The 17,090-nt window shown below is 39.7% G+C and overlaps 1 protein-coding gene across 1 annotated transcript in view; it reads right to left on the bottom strand.

The window, feature by feature from the left end:
• INSC (INSC spindle orientation adaptor protein) overlaps window positions 1-17,090 on the bottom strand; it is a 1,175,511-nt gene that overhangs the window by 60,916 nt on the left and 1,097,505 nt on the right. The window contains exon 9 of the mRNA XM_086958676.1: window positions 5,048-5,114. Within this exon, the coding sequence (XP_086814802.1) occupies window positions 5,048-5,114 (67 nt within the window). The remainder of the gene's footprint in view (window positions 1-5,047; window positions 5,115-17,090) is intronic.

Genomic DNA, 17,090 nt, shown 5'->3' with positions numbered 1-17,090 from the left:
TCTAAGTAAAAAACAGTGATACATCAGAAAAAAGTGGGGGGAACTATAAGAAGCAGTTTCTACTCTCCAAAAGAGGCCTCTCACAGAGACCTATTTATTATGGCACCTAAACGGTACTCCATTCTCCAGCAACCAGTTCAGCCAGGTCATGTCCTTCTGCCTTTGACGGTGGGCCACACAACCAAATGGTACTCCACCCATTCCCCCTGACAGTATCAGAAAATTGGGCAAGTGGGAGTTGGACCACTACAAGCTGTACATTAGCCCTTGAGTCACATCCAAGAAGCTTGGGCTACAGGGGCAAATGTAAAGGGAGTATTTGCATTGTTAGGGCATCAGGCAGATGGCCCGAGGTGTGGCAACTTTTGTAAATAGGTTTGCAGTGCTATGGCTGGGTCAGAAAGCCAATTGTGCACACAAAGATGTGTCTTTTGTTTGCAGTGTTTACTAATGATGTGTTGTTTGGATTATTGTTCCATGAGAGTGTTAAAGAAGTGTGACACACTTTTCCAATGTTACTCTATTCCTTGCCAGGGGATCAAAGTCTGGGTCATTGGCCACTCCTTTGTCATAAGGGTGGCACAGCGGGCCGAGTTAAGGAACTGGAAGCATGGCTTTTCTCACACTGGCATAAGATGAATGAGTATCCCTGGCATGCTATTGGTAAACCTCAAGAATAGACTGTGCTAAGATCTAGATAGGGACTGCGGAGGCCCCAACATACTCATAATACAGCTGGAAGGCAATGATTTGACCACACTTGTCAGGCGCCCCCTGGTAAAGGACATGAAGGATTCACTTGTGGATATAAGCAGATACCTGGAGTCATGTGAGATTATTTGGTCTGAGATTATCCCATGCAGGTTTTGGAAGGGGGCCAGATCAGCACTGGCAGCAGAGGCATCCCATAGGTGGGCCAACTGATCCATGCAAAGATTAACAGAGGAAATGGGTTGGGGGTTTCACAGGACACAGCTTGATCAACGTGCAAACCACAGGTTTCATTGCCAAGGATGGAGTCCACCTATCACAGGTGGGCACAGATTTATATTTCTCCTGGACTTTCAGGAGTTCCTGGAAAGAGCAGGATACAGGTAAAAAAGGGCAAGGAAACATTGTGGGCTTGGCTGAGTTACAGAGCGATCCAAGGATTTATGGTTGAAATCCAACCAAAGAGGGAGAACTGTGGGAGTGCCCCTGGCAAACTACCCGTAAAGCCTGACTTCAGGACCCCGGCCCAGGGAAAAAAATCGACAGAGCCGGGTTAGTCCCACGGGCTGTTGTAACCCTGAGCAACTACGGGTTAGCCTGGTACTGCTCCACCACCTGGTGGGAGTTTGGCATTGGTGAGGCCACATGGGGAGGACCGGCCTACAGGATAGCGCCCATTGGCTTGTAATCCAGTTGCTATTTGGCCATTCAGATGGGTGGTTAGTATAGGTTGCTCATCCACTGGGCGTTCTGGATCCCCTGTAAGCTAAACCAATTTTGTCTTGCCTACTTGTGCAAAAATAAACCTACAGCAAGTTTTCTCCAAGAGATAATGGTGTCGTAGTCCTTACTATTGGGGTCAACCATGTTGTATGTCACTTGCATACCGGGTGTATAGCTGCTAAGACTATTCCAGGACACCCTAGGCTATAAGAATTGCATTGGCGGCAGATATACATTTTAATGTACATTGAAGAATTAAGCACTGTTGTTAAGTGCAAGTGCCAAGCACCAGAAATCAACCGACTCAAATTAAGCCCTGAATTGGTTACGGTTTGTACATAAGAATTGAAATGCAAGTCGGTGTAAGCATCTGGGACTGCATAGTTGCACAGTTTACTGCAAAAGTCTTCCTTAATTTGATTTTACCTATCACTTGGATTTTTAGTGGGCTGAGAATGGGTGAGATATTTACTGCACTTAGTAAATACTGATAGCATGGGGTGCAGAAATCACTGTGTGCAGTACATTTCACCAGTTTTTTTTCTGGAAAATGATAAATAGAGTTATCAATGTATTTTTCTTACTGACCTAAGGTAGACTTTCAGCAGGCCCCTAATATATGTCTACTTTAGGTAGACTTCGACCTAATAACAAAATCAAAGTTAATTAAGCTTTAAACAGTTGCTTCCATGATCACAGACTGGTAGCCAGGAAAGCTAGTGGTCTCGAATTTTGAGTCCTCTTTATCTCGTGCATTTCAGTTTTGTAAACAGATCAGCACAATGGTGATTTGGTACCCTTACTGAAGCAGCCTACGAGACATAACAAGAGGAGTAGCTTTCATTGATGAAGGTGGTGCACTGGCAATGGGATCCAGATGCATGATGGGCCCATTGAACCCTGAGTATTGCTATATTTTACCACTCAAAGAGCAGCAAGCGGGCCAACTTACTTTCTTGCACTAGGTCTCATGAGACACTGGCTATAAGCTACTGCATACCATCAGGCTTGTTTCACACTTTTAAGACCAGTAAATATTGACGAATGGAGCATAAGCCTAGCAAATGCTATAATACCAGAGCTGAACTTTGTCAGATACCAGATGAATACTCCAACTGGAGAGAATTCTAAATGAGGTATGGTCTGTTTGCAAACGTGCACCTATATAACAGCCTTTCCCTTTGTTTTAACTTGCAAACAGCTGTCTGCAGTGAATGCACATCTCATTGTCTTTAACATTACAATGCTAGGAAGCGAGGACGTTATTCTTTTCAGTGCAACTTTAGATATGGCTACCGCCAGAGAAATACCATAATATTTCAGCAGGGCGATGCTGGAATCTGCAGTGCACTGAGCACTACAGCTACCATAATCCTTTAGCAGAAATTTGCTAAACTCAGAATGTAGTTTAAGCAGAACACAAAGGTGCCCAATTTACTGCAAGTAACCTGCAAATAACTGTCTTCAATAAATTCCCATTTCATTGGCGTTAACGTTTAGTTTCTGTTAACTAAGCAGTTCGAGAGGGTTTAAAACTTTAACCTTAAATGGAATTGTAAAGGCATGGCAAGTCGTCATGGGAACACCAACATACATTGTCAGTGTTGTGTCAGATTCACAAATTTTACTCAACAAGAACAGTTTTATATAGTCTAACAATCTAATCAGGTCTGTTGTTGACTGTTTATCAATCATATTCTTTCCATACTGCAGATAACCTGTCCAAACCACCTTCATTAAAATCTTTGTTATCAACTAAATAGTTCGATGTGGACTGCTACGTAGAAAAAACAAACTCAGGAAAAATGCTTTGAAGCTCTTAAAAAAGAATCAGAGGTGCTCAAATGAAATTAGAAAATAACTCTTTCTGTAACCATTATAAATAACATTTAATTTGAAAAAATGAGTTTATTATAAAAAAACGGGACTTGGCGAATAAAGCAATTTCTTCACCAGGTCCCAGCTCCCTATACAATCCAGACACTGGTCTCATACTGCATGAGATAAGTGTCTGGATTGGCTGGAGCAGGCTGCTTCAGGACTGAAGGCCTGTGCCTTCTCTCTAACCCAGCTGTCATAGACAGCCGGGTTGGATAGGTTGAATTGTGCATGTCTGTTTGGCTGTAATAATGTAGCCGGCCAAACCGACATGTGCAATTCATGATGAAGGGGCCAGTGCATCATTGCTTCCAATCAGCAGCAATGATGCACTTGCCCTGCTCTGCCCTCTCCGTTTGGCAGAGAGCCGGAAAACTAAAATGGTAATATAATCCTTCCATTACCATTTTATTTTTCCATCTTTCGGCAGATGTGTGTGGAGGGGAGTGGCGCTTGCCGCTCCCATGGTGGAACTGCTGCTGCAGGGCCCCAAAAATGTTTTACATCTTATGAGAAAGGGTAATTCCAAATAATCATGGGCAAGGTATATTGGTGAACTCCATGATCACATAGGTATTCTCTCGACACTGCAAGTTTGTATTTCGGAAGATTCTGTTGCAAAACTGTTTTCAATGACATCAATAAAAACAGACTATTACATCTTCAAATTTGACTAGGGTTGCTAGCAATGGCAGATCCCGGCACAAATTCTAAGGATCCTTCATAGGGAGCACACAAGAACTTGCATCTTGTGCGGAATGTCTGTGTTCACTGTAGGCAAAAGAGGAAGTCTTCCCTTGGGATAGAAACCATCTTGGAGTAAGGTGTCTGTCCTCGACCACCTGAAGTGGACCAACTGTGAATTGCGATTAACGCCGGGATAAATAATAATGCCTAACATTTGCAGCTGAGAAATGGGGAACAGAAACAAAAGAAGTGTCTAAAGAGATGCTTACATCGGATTTTAGGTTATGCCTTTAAATAAAGCATATAAGTTCTAAAATTGTCTATTAGGACTACAGTTATTAGAGAGATAGTCTTGCATGAGACCACGTGAAATGGGCAGCAAGGAGACTACAAATGTTGTAGATCGCTGACCGACAGTGTCCTTAATGGCAAATAGTGTCATTTTGCATGTGCTGTATGGAATTCAATCGTTTCTTTCAATTCCCCCCTTGCACCGGCCATACAAGGGACCTTAGAAACATTTAATTATCTTTAACAGTTAAAGTCTTAATCAGAATCTTAAGGGTGATATACAGCTGAATTAAGTTAAATGATGTGCATCTGTATGATCCTTCAGTTGTGTTCAGTGACACATAAAGGAATCATACAACCATGTCACTGCCCAGTGGTCTTCTCTCATGAAGTAAGGTATTGAAACATACTTCTTGTTCGTGCAAGGAATGACCATTCGAAGAGTAGCAAAACATGTAAACTTGTGTGAAAATGGTCTTACTTATTTGAGAGCACATTTAAGAATGTAAAAGTTATACTTTGTCATCTAAAGTGTGAGTAAAAGCTTGAACATTAATTTAGAAATAGGACTTGATCGCATTTAAGGGCAAGAATAATCAAAGTGGAGAAAAAAAGTCGATTGATTAATTATCATGATTCAAATAATGTCTTGTGTTCGAAATCCATGAAATCCCATGGACACATCAAAGCAACTGAACTGGATATCACTGTTCTGCACGAAAGAGCATTATACACACAAACATACATTTTCACTAACCATTTGCTTGAACTATTTCTGAGGCAGACTGATCCAGTACTGACATATTTGCTAAGACTGTTACGATCTGAAAAAGAACAAATAAACAATGATCATTTTTATATTCCATTATTGTCTTCTTTTAGAAACAATGATCTTGACAAACATGAAGGGTTTACATTATGATTTTCTTTCATCATTTATGTTAAAGCTATGCCATTATCAATTAAACCAAAATAAACTGTAAAACATAGGTACACATTTACCTCTTTCTACTTTAGTTACTCTAAGCAAACAAACTACAAATCCACAATAGACTTCAATTCCAAATGTGTTGTTGTGAAAGCTACGACTTTGGCGTAGCTCTACAACGTGTGCTTTCCCACTCACAGGTGACACAGGTAAACCTTGTTCAATGCACTAACAATGACCTTGAAAGACAGGTTATTGTAGCCCCTCAAAACAGTATTCAATGTGTTATTGAAATAGAGATGTTGCTTTTGGGTTACTGACAAGCCCAATGAAGGGATCCAGGCACTGTGGTAACAGTAACAAGCCTGTTTACATATTCACAGTATCTCACAACACACAGTGTACAATGAAGAATGAACATTTTTAAGTAAAAGTATTTATTACTGCAGTAACTGTTTATTTCTAAGAATGTTATAAAACAGCAAGAAGTCATGTTATAAATAACAAGAGAAAAATTAACATTACCAACCTGGTTAAACTGTCATCTAGAAACTAACAACCTAACAGCTACCTCGGTGGGCTACACTAAGAAAGCATGGAAGGCAGAGAAACTTGTAGTCTACAGTTTATTAGGGACAAGGGACACACTGCAGACCTTGTTGACAGCACAGGCTGTCTTTTTCAGTGGAAGCATGAAGATTGTGCTCCTCACAAAGAGTAAACACACGCTGCAATAGAAGGTCCTGTTTACATACGGGACTCAGCTTTATTGGTTTGAGGAGAGATGTAGCATCTGCAAAGTGCCTTGTGTGCTGGCAGTAGGTGAGACAGTCTCTAGCTGAATCTCAGGTGATAGTCCATACATACCATCCCCCACATGCATCAATGTTGGCTTTTGCGATTCCTTAATTGAGATTATTAAGGAATCACAATTAAGGAATCGCAAAAGCCTATGCATGTAAGAATCAAATCCTACACATTCCTTAATAGCGACTTGCAAGGAAGGCTTAATCCTATACAGGCCCATAAGAATGAATGGCAATTGCATTTACAATTTGCGAGTACCCATTAGGTTCCTCGCAAACTGCGCATGCAATTTCGAGGGTGCAAGGGTGCCAAAAGGACACCCTGTTGCACCCTTGAAATTGTAATGTGAACCCATGTTGCACACACACATGCCCCAAGGGAATGTGTGTAATTTACAATGGGACTTTGAAAAATACACTTTGGTGCATTTTTCAAAGAAATCGCTAATTACCATCACCTTTCAATTGACGGTAATTTGTAATTCTTAATTACAAAATCACTTTTTTTTTAAACTTTAATGCATTGCATTTAAGTAAACACAAATTGTGATTCCTTAAATGCAATCGCAATTAAAGTAATCACAATTTTGCGATTCCTTAAGTGTCGATTTTTGCATTTAGGATGATGCATCCCAAATGCAAAGGGGCAGATTCAGAGAATCTTCCCGTTTGCAACTGCTTTTTCCTTTGAGGCATGTGGAGGTAAAACGTATCAGAAATTCGAATTTCTGACATACACTCCCTTATGAACATATAAGGTAAAAGGACATCTTTACAGACTGCAATATTTCGGCTATATGTCTGTATGTGTTCTCAGTTAACCCTGACATGGTGTTAAGTAGACATTTGACCCAGACAGATGTAACTTTAAGTGCTGTATCTATGTCCTCAATCAAATGACTTTACACTTTCAGAGTTTTTAGAAAAATAAGGTCATACGACATCTGCATCTGATGGCAGACATGAAAATGATTCTGCATGAAGTGGAAACGATTGGAACTTCCATTGGGAGTGTAAAGATGGTGACCTCCATTAGCTGATTTGGAGTCGAGGCCTACATAAGATGGAGTTGGACTTTAAGGACTTTAAGTCAGCGAGATTATAATTTTGAATATTTGTTGTAAAGGAAATTACTTTTTCTTGTTATTTGTTTTAGTACCACTACATTTTGATAAATTGATGACTAATTCACATATAAATTAGTACACATCATATGCTAATTAGCAAGATGAGGCACATAGCTTGGTGTGCCTTAGCCACTAAAGATGCTCTTCAGCAATAAAAAGGAATCAGTAAAGTGAGTTCTAAATTGTCAATGCCACAGGTTCTCAAGGTTCACCTTAATGACCAGACTCATTAAGGAGTCAGTCCTAAGCTCACTACACTGTAGGCACTCAAGATTAACCACATCATTAAGTCCTAATAAGAATATCCGCACACATCCAATCTAAGTATGTACAAATATCAGATCCTGGTCACGATATTATGTCACCATAATTCCTATTCTCAATGCACTATGTATGCAAATTTGTCTTACACAATGAAAGTTTTTTTATCACTGCAAAACCACTTTTTCTATGCTCATGTGTTTGTGTGTGAATGCATCTAAAAGTGGGAGTGAATAGGGAGCAGGGGTTGGGCGTTACAAACCAGGAATGGTCTGTAGGTTTGGAAAACCCACATATCTACATGAGTATGGCTATTCACAAACTCCTCTACAGCCCCTTCCTATCTTATAAATGTTCAGAGATGTAAACCCATCATTGGAAAGAGTAAACCCAGTCCCAAAACGAAATGGTGAAAGGCGCACTCCCAAAATGGGGGTAGTTGTAGCAGAAATACCTTCCCAACACGTATTTCTTTCCCAGGTAAATACTTTCACAAAGTGTATTTGCATTAATAATTCATATTTTCCAATACATAAATATACATCTGTTTATTTTTGCATGAAAAAATGAAATTCACAAATGTAAGCAGGTAAACCTTTCAAGAGCCAGTGAATTGATCCATAAACTCTTGCAGAAATATCAAAAGTTTTTAAACAAGTTGTCAGATTTGTTAACAAATTACGTGTACTTCAAGTTGATCAATATTGTTCAACATACACTTAGAAATATAGCAGTGATCTTTTCAGGAAAGCTCATTACAATCAAAATAGTTTTTGGTAGAAAGAGAAATGAATGCAAACAATAATCATGGTTAAACTGTAGGCAGATATGCCAACACAGAAGAGTCCCCTTTCCATCACCGATTTGTTCCAAGCTAAAAGCAACAAGAACATTAAACATAGTTAACACAAGCATTGTAGAATGCAAGGGCAAGTCCCCAAGGCTGAAATAGCACAGCTATTTTCATCAAATGGAATTTTGACAACTAAAATGACTGTAAAAGGAGCCTTGGAAAACAGAAGGCCCTTGACAGATTGCCAGCAAGGACAGCCAAACGTTCTATTATTTCCTGCCAATAAAGTCGAAGCATAGAAATGGGTAACCAGTTTAAAACACCTTATTTACAATAGTAAACACCTGTATGGGACATTTTACCACATCAGCACCGGAGAAGGGATAAATACTTGGCATGGGATCCAGGAGTAGGGGAGCACCTAAACAACAGCATGAACAAGCATACGGTCTGAGGAAGTGATGGGTGCTGGAGACTTAGCATCATATTTTCCAAATTGATCAGTTGAAAATCATTCATGCATGATGAAAAAGTGAGACATATTTCATTTTAGCAGACCTCTCAGAGACAAAGAAGAACACCCTCTTCTTCCTCTGCCAGATAGTTCCTATTACATCCACCGGAATCCTGTCCTTACCTTTATTTCTTGTGTAGTTAGTGGAACTATAGGAAAGGGATAGGACATTTACATGTGATCATTTGCATCACTAGAAAGGAGCAGGCATTAGTTCCCCATGCCGCTGGTTCCTTGTTGTTTAGATTAAAGAGGCTCAAACAGATCAAGTTAGGTGTTTATGATACTGGCTGATCGATCATGTGGAAGATTTCCTGATACAAATGAATATCCTGAGAACTGAATAACACTGTTGAGCCAGCTCACTTAAACATTTGCTATTCCTGGTAGGTTGACAGCTCCCTGGGGCAGACCCTTCTCTCTCCACCGACCGCTCACTGGCTCCATATCCAATAGTATCCCAAACGAATGCCAAACAAGTGCCTTGCTGCTTATCTACATTAAATGCTTTTGTTCTGTTTCTGAACTGCAGTTAGCAATGCTGTAGTTCTGTGTGCAATGAGCGAACTGATCAGATAACTGACAATGACACCAGTTCCCTCCATTTAAAGGAGTAAGGGGCATATTACCAACAGATAGCGCTATTTATCACTAAGTATGCTTAGCGGCAATTTTTTTTATCGCTGCGCATCACCGGATTTTATCGCTGAGATAACGTGCCATTAGCAACGTTTATCCCAAAAGTGATAAAATTCCTGGCGGTAGCGGCAAAATGCGTGAATATCGCTGAGAATACAGTGATATTCACGCATTTTCGCTAACAGAGTCTTAGCCATTATATCCACCACCCATTGGATATAATGGCTAAGAACTGGTCTGAGCAGGCGTTAGTTTTTGGAGATATTGGCGCTTAGCGCGAATAGTTCCATCGCAACGCCTGTGTTGGTAATAGGCGATAGTGATGTTAGCGACTGCTTTCAGTCGCTAACAGGTTGGATACGCCCACTTTGCAAGTCATTAGCGATAAATATCGTTGACATGCAAAGCAGGCCTCAAACCGCTCGCTATCGTCTACAAGCTGTCACTAACTGCAGTTAGCTACAGCTTGCTAATAGCTGAAAACGGCCGCTAAAGTGGCGATAATTTCCTATCACCCCCCTTGATAATATGCCCCAAAGTTATTCCCTCAGGACACCATTGCAACTGAAGTGAGAGCAAGAAAGGGAGATCAATGGGCAATAGAAAGCTCCTGCTAGCTGATGTGTGTGAACTAAGGGAAAAACAAAAACGGAGAAACCACACTGCAGGACACCAAATCTTGGAAAACCACTTTTAAGGAAAGGCAGTTTTAGGGAAATACAAACACATAAAAAATTAAAGGAAATATTGTTAAGATAAATATAAGCAAACAAATCAATTGAAAATTGCTTGAAATTACAAAAACCAGGAATAACTAAACAATTATATTTATTGTTAAAAAAGCGAAGTGCAGCCTACCTCTCTTTGTTAAATATGGACCCACGGGTGGGCCAAGTCCTGGGGGAAAATGTATATAGTAAGGTGGGGGGTGGCCATGCATCACCCCTGAGCCCCAGGGACTGCCACCTCCCCAAGGGAAACATATTGAAAGAGATGCTGGGACCCACATTGCCCCCTGCAGTCAGGGCCGGACTGGCTACCGGGCAGTTTGGAAAGCTGCTGAGCTGGGGGGTGATTTCGTTCATGGAGACCTGCGTGTGCTAAACAAAATTCGTTTTGCATTAATTATTTCGAAACACATGCAGGTTTCCATGAACGAAATCAGCCCCCACCCCTGTGAAATCACCCCCCAGCTCGGCAGCATTTGAAGCTGCCCGGTAGTCAGTCCGGCCCTGCCTGCAGTCCCTGTTTCAGCTACCTCCCCGGACCTATTGATTAAAAAATGGCCTCAACCCGCAGCCCTGCCGACTGCCACCTACCTGGGGCTAAATGAGACAAATGCATGGGGCAAGCGCCCTCTGCAGCTCCAGAGACGCCACCTCCCTGGGGCTAAATTAAATATTAATGCATGGGGGGCTCTGACCCATGCACACTGCCCTGGGGACCATCACCATCCTGGGCCTAATTGAGACAAATGGTAGGGGGTCACGTGGCCCCCCACAGCACTGGGGACTGACACCTCTCCTTGTCTCTTGACAAAAATGAATGCAAGGGAGGCCGTTTTGGCCTCTTTCGGGGACCGCTACCTACCGGAGAGAAATATTAGAAGTGCGGGGGCAACACAGCCCCCCGGGCTCTTTTGGCCTCCTCCAGGGACTGCCACCTCACTGGGGCTAAATATGAGACATATGGGAGGGTGCACAGCCCCCCACAGCCCTAGGGACTGGTACCTCCCCTGGGCAAGTCTTCTAAATTAAATAAGGGTCTCATGCGGCCCGCAGCCCTGGGGAACACCACCTTCCCAAGGCTTAATTAACAAAGCTGGGTGGCGCACGGTGCCCCTCATGTAGCCCTGCATGGCCCTAGGGTCGATTCCAGCAATGTCCCAGGGTGCCCACCCCCAGGACATTTCACTTTGCTATATCTTGGTGGGAGCAACTCTCCTGCCAAGCCATAACAAACTCACTCTGCTTTCAGCAAGTGAGAGCATAAAATGCTCTTTATTGCTGAAAGCAGAGTATGTTTGTTTCCCTGCCCACTGTCTAGCGAGCAGAGAACCAGACACATTGCTTTTAGATCCAGGGAGCTGCATGTTAGCAGCTCCCTGGGTCTAAAAACAATGCTGGCTCCTGCAGGAGGTGGGGAGCTGGCAGAGACTTTGGGGGGCTTCAGGTTCCCCTTGCGGTCCCCAATGATGAAAATGTGGTGGCACAACCAAAGCACTCACTCCTCAGGCCGGGCCTTGGAGGATGGAGGTCGATGGGGCCGAAATTGGCCCGGGGGCACTCTGACCTCAGAACTTGTGAATGATAATAATAATCGTTTGGAATACTAAACAATCTTGAGAGTGCTTGACAGACCTGTTTTTTCTTTGGTTCTTGATATTAGCAATTCTTGCTCGTTTGACACCCCTGGTGGTGGGTGTATAACAGGACAATAGTGCACCTCATATAAATATATAAATATATTTATATAATTGACATTACACGTAGATATGCTTTGAGAGCAGTATTACCTGTATGTGCGGATGCTTTCTCTGTTAGAGAAACACTACCACCATATATCCTCTTATTGGCCAGGGGGCACTTGGGCCTCCTCCTAGTAAATAAAACATTTAAAAAAAGAAAAGGCTGGGCCCTCGGGTTGGGGTCTCCCTGGCTGAGAATGGCACAGTGAAGGGGGGCTACAAGGCCCCCCTTCCTTAATTTAAAAGAAAGAAAACATTTTTTTTTTTTAAAAGGCCAGGACCCGTGGGAGGGGGGCCACTTCGTTTAGTTATAAAAATATTTTTTAAAAGGGTCAGGCCCAAATGGTCCAGGGAAGGGGGAGGTCATATTATGTTGTTGATGGCTAGCAGTAGCGCATTTCCCGTGTACCACCCATGTTCAGACACAAACTGGCACAACGCAAGCAGGTAGTGTTGATTGGCAGCTAGCTTACCTCCGTAACCCAGGAAAAATCCAAGAAGTTTACTGGGATGAGGTGAAAGCAGAGGCCAACTCGAACAATGTGAACAAAATAGTGCCACTGACCACAATGTATGAACTGTTCTGGTGCGCAGCATTGAATTGTCAAGAGCATTATATTATATATGAAGACCATAGGCAGTCTATTATTTTGCACTGAAATATAGTAATATACGAATGTCAGAAATTGTCTGCGACATACTGCAATTGTTCTTCAACATACTTGCTTCGACCCATACAGCAACAGATTTTGCAGTACAGGACAAAGCAATTATGTCGAAGGACGCATCTAGTACAACAGAATATAAAGAGATTCCTTTGCAAATAGATATTAATATGTAATTTCTGACATCAAACACAGAACTCAAGAAAATAAACAAAATAAGAGGATCGCACCAGGATTCCTGATCCTTAAGCAGTCCCGCTCATTCTTTGCGAGGACGCATACATTGTGCACATACAGTCAAACATACCTTCGTTTGGATTGGTAAGAAAACCACCCTGTGGGTATTAACAGACCTTTTGGATATTTATCTTCGCCCACAGTTTATTTTGGTTACATCTGTGGTGTTCCTGATGAAAGCGCTTTTGTCACCAAAACATGCAGTGATACGATCCACAGTTTAAGCTTACATACTGTTTTGTCCCTTGTTGTGCGATACTGTGAAAATATAATTTTTTGTAATCTGTTGATACCTATTTCTATATACTACCATGACCAGATGAAGAGGTAGGATGACTCATTTTACACATAGAATAGTATTCATTTTCTGAAGTCATCAGTAATCTGTTTTGATTTTAAAATTTATATATTTGATAATAATAAAGTTATGATGAACGTCATTTACCTTTATTGGCCCTTTGTATATTACTATATTTCAAAGTAAAATAATACGCTGCCTAAGGTCTTTATATACAATATATTTTCCCTGACTTGGAGCATTGATTATTAGCAGGGAGTCCTTTTGTTTTCAATCATTGTCAAGAACATTTCAGTGCTCACTGAGGCAGCCATGGAAATATGCATAGTACATTAAGTTTATCATGATGACATGGCTAAGCAAAATTACGGAGAGTAATTCTTCCATGAGAGTAGACTGGTAATTTGCAATTAAGGGCATCATCAAAACAGAGATTGAGCGAAGATTGAAAAAGGCAGCAACTGCCGAAACACATTTCTTCTATTTGTTTTAATAGTGGCTGATTTTAAATAAAAGAACCCTTTTCTACTCCATATTACAGGGTCTCTTTTGAATATAAAGGAGTCAGTGTTCATATATTTACAAATACACAATTTCTTCCTGCAACACAGGAGAAACGTGGGCACTCTAGACGGCTTATCTTTCTTCAACAAACTTTATTGTAGCACAGCCGACACTGATGCGTTTCAGCTGATTCCAACTTTCCTCAAAGTGTACAATGCCCACTACCCCGTTATTATTTAAAACTATCATCATTAATATAGAAAACATACTTTCCTCTATCGTTTTGTTACAGAAAAAAGATTATTTAGACACATATTTCCACATCTATTTTGTCAAGTAATTTATATATTTGTAGTTACTTTTTTTCATCTTTTTCCATTTAGTTCCCTATTTTTCCATTTTTACTGGTCCTAGTACCACATTTTATACAGATTCTGAATGAATGGTCACAATTATTCAATACCAGGCAGGTCCCAAATTGTAACATCTTCAATGTGAACTAGACAGGAGGCTAATCTTCATCGTATTCACTGATCGCATATAAAACTGCCCATTGGGTTTTTATATCCCTGATATCATTTATGGGCATTGAATGTCCTCATAGGTTCCAATTAACCTTTTATTATTGACAATTGTCCTGTCTTAATCATATCCATAATCCCATTATATGTGCACAAAAGCAATGATATAGCAGCAAAGAGTTCATAATATATAATTATTATAAACAGCTTTACACTAAATTCCAGTATAAATACAAATATTTACTGGCGTGTAATATATCCACTATAAACATAACTGTAAACCAACCACTCTCGACTGTGCAAAAATTCCAAAATGTAAACCATTTCTATATTATAAATATCCTCTCCAGTTAATATTAAATAACTTATACATATAAATGACAAATCAATAATAGTTTACAAAACGCACATAGTAAAAGAATTCAAATAGATCATAAAAATGGAACAGGGCCTATAATCTATATGTTCAACATTCATCAATTAACAAGTCGATCTCAATAAAAAGTACTTCATATAAAAACCAAGTAATAAAGCACATTGAAGATGAAGGCAACAGGTTGCCAATGCTTATCCCACATGGACTTCCATTTCCTCATCTCTATTTAACCCTGCAAGAAATTTGGTATGCAAATCTAGAATATATCTGGGTTCCAGACATCTTAATTTCATCACTCTATTCCCACCTCTCACATTGGGGAGTACTCTATCAACAGCAAAATACTTCAGTTTTCCCAGATCGCTCTCATGCTTCTCATAAAAGTGACTTGACAGAGGATAACTGAAATCATAATTTCTTACTGCCCGCTGATGCTCTAATTCACATTCCTTCAAAGGAAAAATATTGCTATTTACATATATAAGAGGGCATGGGCATGTTAACACATATACACAATGGTCCGTATTGCAGTTGTGAAAAACATTAATCCTTCTCTTTTAGCCATTCTGAGGTGTATTCAGATATATTTGTGACCAGCCTACATGCCTTGTACTGAGTAAACTGAAAAAACCCTTTTGTATTAGACATTCAAGTTTCTCGCTTAGGATTACTGATATGATATACTATGGGTAAAGTCGTCAACTAGGGTCCTCCCTTTCTTATAAGTTATGGGTGTTGCCCTCTGTAGCATTTCTCCTATCACTACATCACCTTAAACTGCCACCAATGTTTTTTAATCACTTGGCTAACTTTCTGTGACATATAATTAAAGCATGTAATTATTCCGGTCACAGACTTATCATTTACTGATCTAGCATTGGAATACAGCAACTGATTCCTAGTTAAGTTCTTGAATTTCTTAATAGCTAGATTTACTATTTTAGAGTTTTATCCTCATTTCAAAAATCTGACCTTCATCTTTGCCAGTTGTTTATTGTAGTCATCTTTCTGGCTGCATATTCCTTTTAATCTAAGAGATTCTCCATAAGGAATATTTTCCTTTAAATTCCTGGGATGTTGGCTTTTAAAGTGCACAGCTACATGTTTATGATATACTGATGTATTGATTTTACCACCATTAATATTCAATATTATATCCAAGAATGTTATTTCACTGGCACTAATGGATGTGGTAAATTTCAAATTTAAATGGTTGTCATTAAGCTTTTCTATATACTCATATTCTTTTTCCCTTGTTCCATTCCATAAAAAAAAACAAATAGTCTATATACCAAGTCCATCAAGGTGACTTTTTTTTGTTGCTTATTTTAAATTCATAAACAGGACAATACAAGACTGATGCATTTTGGCCATAGCCTTCCACAGGGTCATAGAGTGTGTGTGTCCAAACTGTCTCTTCTAAAGAGACCATCACCATTTTTTCACACAGTGAGATCTAAAAACAACTGCAACTTAACATGTAAGGGAGATCACAATATGATTTGTTTCCACATTTTTCAACCTTATCTATAAAGTACATGATTTCAAAATCCTTTGAGTTACATTTGTTCAATGTATATTGTCTTTGACAAATTTCACCTGTTTGAGAGTACTGGCAGATTGTTACATAATAACATTTTCTCTTAAAAACCACTTTTTTTTTACAATGTCAGTGCATGCTCAGTTTAATGTCCAATTACTTTCCCACACTTTCAAAGTTATAAACAATAAGAGAATCAGCAGTTTGCAAAGCTCATACTCTGTATTATATCAATTTCTCAAATCATTATATCTGATTGTAATCATCTGAATATATCTCTTTGTGGAATTTCCCATGTAGGTGCTCTAGGTACCTCCCCTGATATTCTTCCTTCTATTTCTTTATACAATGTGCTGTATTTATATATATCTATTCATTTTTTAGCACCATTCATCTTATTCTTTTCTTGATTACGTACCAAAAATTATACGTCTAAAAGACACTTGAGAGCAAAAGTGCAAGTGCTTTTAACAGTAATGTCAGGTGCATAAATTATATAATTAGTAATGGTGAAAACTTTGCTTTTCTTGAATCTCAAGGAGGAAGTGCAAAAGCTTTTCGTAGTATCAAATGACCACATTAAAATTAGACCATTGGGAAATCACTGTGCAAAATCTGCTTCTTCTTGAATCTAAATTAATGAGTAAGTGCATTTGGTAGTGTTGGTTAAACTACAGACCACATTACTGATTGTGAAAACTTTGCATGTCATTAAATATTTATATTTCTGTTGTGTTTCAGTTCTTTTTCCATTCCAAACTGAGGCCACAATTTGTGCAAATCATTCACAAATGTTCTTAATAACCAGAATGTTTCCAGTTTTTTAAATTAAGAATTGAAAGAGAAGTGAAAGTGCTGTTATAGTACTTCCATTCTTTCTCAATGTTTTGCATATCTATCTTGAAACGCCAATTGTGAAAACTTCGCTAGTATTCCAAACTTAAAGAAGTTTCCCATTTTTTGCTAAGAGTTAGGTAATAAGGTATTATACTGTTCCATTGTCTATTGCTCACACCAATACATTTGTATGAGTCAAGTAACCAAATGCATTTCAATTTCAAAACAGCACCAGCCTTGTAAAGATAAAGTGCCTGTGCTTCAAAACAAATCTCACTTTCCATAAT

This window comes from Lissotriton vulgaris, chromosome 2_1 (genome assembly GCF_964263255.1).
Source record: "Lissotriton vulgaris chromosome 2_1, aLisVul1.2, whole genome shotgun sequence".
Taxonomy (NCBI): domain Eukaryota; kingdom Metazoa; phylum Chordata; class Amphibia; order Caudata; family Salamandridae; genus Lissotriton; species Lissotriton vulgaris.
This window is presented reverse-complemented; position numbering and strand designations above follow the sequence as displayed.